General features: G+C 42.8%; 1 protein-coding gene across 2 annotated transcripts in view; it reads left to right on the top strand.

Moving 5' to 3' along the window:
* The window catches only part of si:dkeyp-69b9.3 (myocardin), a 20,420-nt gene that overhangs the window by 1,529 nt on the left and 11,391 nt on the right, over positions 1 to 7,500 (top strand). For both annotated transcript variants that reach the window (XM_063198814.1, XM_063198812.1), the window contains exons 2-6: positions 1 to 17; positions 5,550 to 5,606; positions 5,904 to 5,959; positions 6,421 to 6,487; positions 7,093 to 7,224. The exon at positions 1 to 17 is cut by the window's left edge and continues 183 nt beyond it. In XM_063198814.1, the coding sequence (XP_063054884.1) occupies positions 1 to 17; positions 5,550 to 5,606; positions 5,904 to 5,959; positions 6,421 to 6,487; positions 7,093 to 7,224 (329 nt within the window). The remainder of the gene's footprint in view (positions 18 to 5,549; positions 5,607 to 5,903; positions 5,960 to 6,420; positions 6,488 to 7,092; positions 7,225 to 7,500) is intronic.

Here is a 7,500-nt window from a genome sequence, read left to right as displayed (position 1 = left end):
CAACAAATTCCGCTCAGGTAAGCACCCAGGGTTACAAGTTTATGTACGTGTGTGAACTAAGGGAATGGATGTGGGAGCCTGTCTTTGAGAGTCAATGGGAGCCATTTTGGATGGGGGTCCATGGAGAGGTGGTCACTGACAAAAAAAGTAACTAATGTAGGGAGAGCAATAGAATATGGCTGATTTTGTATGCCTATTGTAGTAGAGTGACTGAAGCATTTTCCTCTGTGTCAGATTGATAGTTTTTCTTTTACATACAGACTGCTGTGATCGAAGGACAGGCTTTGCATCTTTTTTGCAAAATGTTTTCTGCCACTAGGCGGGTTGCTTAGCTTTTTTGGGTAGCTCATTTGCAGTTCTCGAGCCTTATTAATCCTGGACCTGGCCTTAAAGTGATACTGTCCCATTTTTGGAAATAAGCTCATTTTAAACCTCCCCTTGAGTTAAATAGTTGAGTTTTACCTTTCTCCTGTACTTTCAACTGTTCTCTGAGTATGGCAGTGCAAATTTCACCTCCATGCTAGCAGTTAACATTGAGTCCTATGAGACCAGCTGGCGACTAACTGGTCTCATAGGACTCAATGTTAACTGCTAGCTTGGAGGTAAAATTTGCACTGCCATTCCCAGAGAACGGTTGAAAGCACTGACTTGTATACTATATAGAAGTCAGTGGTTGAAAGTATAGGAGAACGGTAAAACCCTATTATTTAACTCTAGGGGAGGTGTAAAATAAGCTTTTTCCAAAAATGGGACAGTATCACTTTAAGTCCTGCTTGCAATTTGGAGTTGGGGGAATTTCTCAATTGAAATGAGTTAGTGGGTCCCTCGGCATAAAAAAAATCATTGAGGTGCTCGTTCACTACAGTGCTATGTTTTTCACAACATGGCCGCCAAATGTGGATACCATTGCGTATGACAAAAATCTATATTTTTTATGTTTCGAATGTTAATACACACATCATACATCAATTCTGATTGATTGCTTGTGTGTAATTCACAAGCCCCTCAATGATTTTTCATGCCTAGGGACCCACTAACTCAATACTGGTGAGAGATCCAAATTGTGAGCAGGATTTATAGGCCTGGTCCTGGATTATAATACCTCACACTCTTTTATAATGTTCTGTTGTTCAACATCTAAAGAGAGACTAGTCCCCTCAGACTATCAATATTTTAATATGATTACAATTGATGTCTCTGGGCAAAACGCAATAAACTACACAAATAAAGCAAAACAGTTTACTCCTTGTTCACAAGAGCAGACAAAATATTATTGTCTGCTAAGCGTAACCAATTTCACTCGCAATTGTTTCTTACACTTCAATTGTTCAGCGTGGAGCAGGCGTCACTCTCACTTATACACTAAAACTGTAAGGCAGTTGGTCCAAATGTTCAACTCAATGTTTCAAAAATAGAAGGCCGTGCTTTGCATACATTGTATCTTTTATTGCGAAAAATACGATGTGTGCCAAGGCGCGGCCTCTTTTTCTTACACACACTTATTATCACACATTTTGCAAGACCCATCAACGAATCTTCTTCTTTCTTATACTTTTAAGTGATGATCTTTTTAAAAAATATATATTTTGGGGGTCTTTTCAACTTAGACAGGACAGTGAAGAGTGGGACAGGAAATGAGTGGGAGAGTGAGGCGGGGGAAGATCGGGAAGTCGCCCACATAGCAGTCCAGTGCCCAGCCGACTAAGTCACGGCTGGGCCAATAATGATCTTTGATGTGTTATGTCTATAGGTGGTGTGAGGTTTGTAGTGGTGTTTGAGGACACCGCCCGCCCCCCATAGGCAAGTGGACCGTTGAAACCGATAGACTGTCAGCCACTGAGAGCATCAGTGCATATCAAATTTGTGATTTCTTGCCAGATAGCCCCATGTTACTCACTGACAGATCACTGCAACTCTCCACTCAGAAGTCAGATGCTGAGAGTTGGATTTGGAGCAAAGATAATCAGGGCCACTGTATATTTATCCATTCACCCTGTAGTGTGCAGCGCTATTGCAGGGTGTTGGTCTGAACTGTACTGTGAATGAGTGGGGACATTACAACTCAACCATTACCTTCCATGATCTTACCGGCCCAGGCCCAGAGAGCACAGGTTGCTTCAGGTCCATGACAAACTGAACATGCCAGTCTTCAGTTTTTCTTTTGTTTCAGACATGTACAACTTTTTATCCTTTACCTTTACCCATCCTTAGGAATTATTGTAAAAGTTAGACATAATGAACGTAGTATATCTATTAAAATGAACGTTCTTGGATAAATACATCAGTCAAGTTGAGCCTGTATATGGTAGTGTAATGTCCCCATAGGATAAATGTGGGAACCAGGTTCCGATTCTTTTAAGAAATATATATTTTAGGGACTTTTTAGCCTTTATTTTTCACTATGGGACAGTGGAGGAGAGACCGGAAGTTAGCTGGGAGAGAGAGACAGGGAAGGATGACTTGACTTGACTTGACTTGGATCGGTAAATGACCCCGACCGGAATCGAAACCAGGTTGCCTGCATAGCAGTCCAGTACACAGCAGTTAGAGCCTTGGCTGGGGCATTGGGTTCCAATTCTATAGGATAGGAGCGTTTTAACCCCAATGTATTTTTCTGTCTGCTCCACTACTTTTTTTTTTTTTTACAAATATTTCTATCTGTGCTATGCTGTCAACATCATCAGGTTACATTCCTGATGAGTTCAAACCTCAAATGGTACTATATATTTTCATCGATTTCTGCAATTTTTTTGCGATTTTCATGGTAATACACATATGTGGGGCCTTGTAATAGTAATTCAGCACTGAGAGAGTTGTACCAACATTATTAGTGTTAAGTTCGATTCTCTAAGTGCTGAGTTAACTTGGCAAATTTGGCTGTGACTGTGCTGTATTTTGGCTTTGTTTTTTTGCAGAGAGGTTTGAGTATGTGAGATATGCTTTTAGAACTCTCACTCTTGCCAGCATGGCGACCCGACCTTTCCTCCGCCCCAAAGACCTTGCTCCGTCATGTTCCCTCAGTGAAATGACGTAAGGCTTTCTGGACGCCAGGGTGTCACGAAACACAGACAGCATATTTAATTTGAGTGAATTATCACAGGGGCTTTGGAGGCCATTTTGCCTGCACCTGTGGAAAAGCAGATTAGGGTTGTGTAGTCTATGCTGGTGGAATGTAAAGTAGAACAGAATGACGGAAACGATGATATTTAGTCGCTGGTGTGTTTTGTGGCGGAGGCCAGGAACTAGCATTACAGCTTACTCACTCTTAATGACTTTAATTTATTCTCTTGATTTATCCTTCTGTTTTTTATCCTTTAATTATTTTGCTATTATTCATATTTCATCGACTGTGATTTTCCTCATCTTATTATGATTTTCTTTTGAAGCACAGTGAGCTGATGCCTCCGAGTGTGAAATATGCTACACAAACCAACATGCCTTTGCCTTTGCCTCTGTGCTTTTTTAACATGATTTTGTGGCTACACCCCGCTGTTTATCGCTCTCAAGAGAGGGGTGGTAATGTGGTCTAGGCAGGATTCCACTGCGGTTAATCCTTTTAAAAAATCTGTTTGTGGGACACGGTGGAAATTAGGGATCATAATGAATGAAATCACATCATTGCCTGCCTGACAAAAAAATTAAATAAAATTGGGAGGTGACAAGTCTCATTGACTCAGATTCACTAACTAACCTGTTTAGCAGTCACGTGAGAGTGTTGGAAACAATACCCTTGTAAGCCTAAAAGCCCCAGACAAATCCCGTCACATTTGTTCCAAGACAATTTTTTTGTGTGCAGAGAATTCATAGCCTACTCTCCATTTTTTCCCTCACTGGAAAGTGATGATAACCGGTTCTTCAGTGATTTCATATTCTCTGACTAATGAAAGGTGACAAAGAGTATTGACTTTCATTATAGGTCGAGGCATTCGGTGCATAGTGATTACACGGGGAAATTCTAGCATACTGCCGAAACAGGGGCCTCAAATTGGGGGCCAGATGAGGTACATATTAAGAGATTTTTCCAAAGGTGTTCTTTGCATTAGTGTTGCACCATTAATTCCAAATCAGAGCTTCAACACCACCAGTGCCACATTTGTAACCATTTCCTCCTCCTTTCTTCAATTTTTTTTTGGGTGGGGGGGGGGGGGTCAGACAGTCGCACGGTTTTCTTGTTGTGGGAATGTATGAAATCTTCAAATGTTCCTCAAGTTAAACAGCAGATCAACACTAGGGGATTACACAGCGCTGAGTCTGAACAGGCAGTGGAGCAACTCTATCTGTAGCCCACAAGGGCTCACTGTCAGTTTTCGGAGAGAATTGTTTTTTTGACTCTAGTTTTTGAAGGGCATGATGTATCAGACAGCTATAGCCTAGCCTCGCTACCTTGTGTACACCTGGAGCAGTCAGTTTTAACATGGCAGCTGGTAACAGCCGCAGACGCACGGACGGCACTGCTGCTGACTGCTGACTGCACTTGAGGCAGGATGTTCACTTTTTTCCAGCACCACCACGATCAGCTGATAGAGAGAAAAGCAGGAAGAATTTACTTTGCAGCAGGCATGCCAGCGAGACGGGGGAAGGCTGGCTGTAGAGAGGGAGGGAGGGAGAGAGTGAGAGAAAGAGAGGGACAGCTGGAAGGGGGATGGGATAGACAGAAATAGACATACTGATGGATAAATAGTTACCCTCCACCCTCCCTTCCTAACCCCCCCTTCTCTCCCCACTCCCTCCCTCCTTCAATGCTTGCCTCTCAGTCTCTCTCTCTCTCTCTCTCTTGCTCTCTCTCTCTCTCTCTCTCTCTCTCTCTCTCTCTCTCTCTCTCTCTCTCTCTCTCTCAGATCGTAAAACTCAGAGCCCTGATACTTTACATTGGGTTCTATGGCTCCACATGATTCCTTTCAATCCTTCTTGTACATTCAGAGAGAGAGAGAGAGAGAGAGAGAGAGAGAGAGAGAGAGAGACACACACACACACACACACACACACACACACACACACACACACACACACACACACACACACACACACACACACACACACACACACACACACACACACACACAGACAGAGAGACAGAGAGACACAGAGAGAAAGAGAGGCAGAGAGACAGAGAGAGAGAGAGAGAGAGAGAGACAGACATGCACAGTCAGATGGAGAGAGAAAGAAAGAAAGAAAGAAAGAAAGAAAGAAAGAAAGAAAGAAAGAAAGAAAGGATGGAAGCAGGAGAAAAAGATAGAAATGCAGAGAAACCGAGAGAGAGCTAGAGAATGGGTGTAGAGAGTTTGGCAGAGGAGATATCTGCATGGCTACATCTTTAAGTAGAGATCCTTGACTTAATGGAGCCACATTAATTCTGTTCCCTCTGCGGAGCGTCTTGATGCTCATGGTGCAACACTGAGTCAGACCACTTGTCACTGAAAGTAGCTGCATGGCTCTACATCGCTGGTATATTCCATATGATGAATATTTATGAGGAGCAAAGGCATATGAATATAAAGAATATGAAGAAGCTTAATTCCTCTTTCTGCTTCTGTTCTGTGCTTTTGCAGTTTTGCAGCTGAGAATTCAAAATCGAAGACAGCAGAGTGAAAACAATGCAGATCCAGGTATGTGGTCTGGTCTTCAATGTGTGCAATATGCGTTCATTATTACCTATTTGTTTTAAAGGTGCACTGTGTAGGATGGTGGCCAGAGTATGTATTGCAACCATGGTGCTCAGTGAAACTATGCTGCCTACTGACAAATTTGATCTTTTCATGAGTACTTTCTCAGCAATAAACTATTATTATGTGGTCTGGTCTTCAATGTGTGAATGCTTTCATTATTACCTTTTTGTTTTGAGGCTGAGATAAAAAACCACCCGGTTCCAGTGCAGTTACTGACCCTCCTCTTCCATTCTTTAGGATTAAAAAATTCTTGCCCGCCTAAACCAGGGGAAAAGGATACAAGTGACGCTTTGGTATGTCAACCTTTGAATAGAATTGAATAGATTGCTCAAAATGATGTGTGGTGTGTGTGCGTGTGTGTACATGCACATGTGTGTGTGTGTGTGTGTGTGTGTGTGTGTGTGTGTGTGTGTGTGTGTGTGTGTGTGTGTGTGTGTGTGTGTGTGTGTGTGTGTGTGTGTGTGTATGTGTGTGTGTGTATGCACGTGCGTGAATGTGTTTGTGTTTGTGTTTGTGTGTGTGTGTGTGTGTGTGTGTGTGTGTGTGTGTGTGTGTGTGTGTGTGTGTGTGTGTGTGTGTGTGTGTGTGTGTGTGTGTGTGTGTGTCTGCATGTGTGTGTATGTGTGTCTCTGTGTGCGTGTGTTTGTGTGTCTGTCTGTGTGTGCTCATGGCTGACTATGTGCCTGAGATGAGATGAGCTGAGAGACTTGCTGCTGCTGTTGTTGTATGTTTGACCTGCTGTTTCCTGATTCAGCGTCAAACAGACGATGGCGCCACTCAGAAGTCGCCCCCTAGTGGTCTTACTGCAGAAACTGCAAAAGGTGATTTCTTCAGCCTGGAGCAGTGAGCTCTCTCCGTTCTACTTGTGTCCCATATATACTCAATGTATCTTTCCTCCCTGACACTCTATTATTTTCAGACAGCACTAAGTGCCATTTGGTCTTGAGCGATGGTCTTTCTCTCCGAAAACCTTTACCTGAAATGTTAACTGCTCAGCCATCAACCCCCTCAACCAAGTCTTCATTGATTTCCACCATGCAGTCCCATAACCTTTTTGCAATGGTTTTATCCTTGACATCTAAAGGACGTCAGTCAAGTCTTAACTTGCCCCGCTAACAGGGTGTGAACACCATTGAACAGCACTCTATCTATCCCATGTTTTACAATGACGATTTGAACAAAAACCCATAGAATTTTGAAGATAACAAATAACTTCGGCAAAATAAGTACGGCTTATATTCATCAAAGCGGTTAATATAATATCCCACTTCCAAATAATATCCCACTTCCATGGTCCTCATGCTTCTGTCCTCCCTGGAACAAATGGCACAATTATTTCACTTCACTTTGTCATCATTTTATTCCTCCCTCACTGACTGTCCTCCGTTATTAATCCCTGCCCCCTGTCACATCACTGTCCCCACAGACGGCGGTGGTGTCGGAGGGGCACACAGGCAGAAGAGGCCGCGGATGTCCGATGACCTGAGTGAGAGGATTCAGCTCCGGCCCTGCGGCCCCCAAGATCTTCTCAACAAGAACATCCTGCCCTTGAACAGCAGTGAGTGTCACCCTGCGCACAAACGCTCTCCCCACTCCACTGTCATGAAGTAGCATGGTCAATAAATGACGAGTTTCATTGCTAAATGGTGTGTGTATATCCATTTTGGAACATGTTGGGAAATTGACATTTTTGTAATGGGCATTCCATTGCATTGCATTGCAAAATACATTTTATATAGGTTTAAAAAGTATGTTCTCAAAATATTTTAATGGCAAGAATTCATCCATTGATGATAGGACTTCTAAACAGTCATTTCCAATAATGAAATGCAAA

Source organism: Engraulis encrasicolus, chromosome 5, assembly GCF_034702125.1.
Source record: "Engraulis encrasicolus isolate BLACKSEA-1 chromosome 5, IST_EnEncr_1.0, whole genome shotgun sequence".
Classification (NCBI taxonomy): Eukaryota; Metazoa; Chordata; class Actinopteri; order Clupeiformes; family Engraulidae; genus Engraulis; species Engraulis encrasicolus.
The sequence above is the reverse complement of the archived record's forward strand: the minus strand, read 5'-3'. Positions and strand labels throughout refer to the sequence as shown.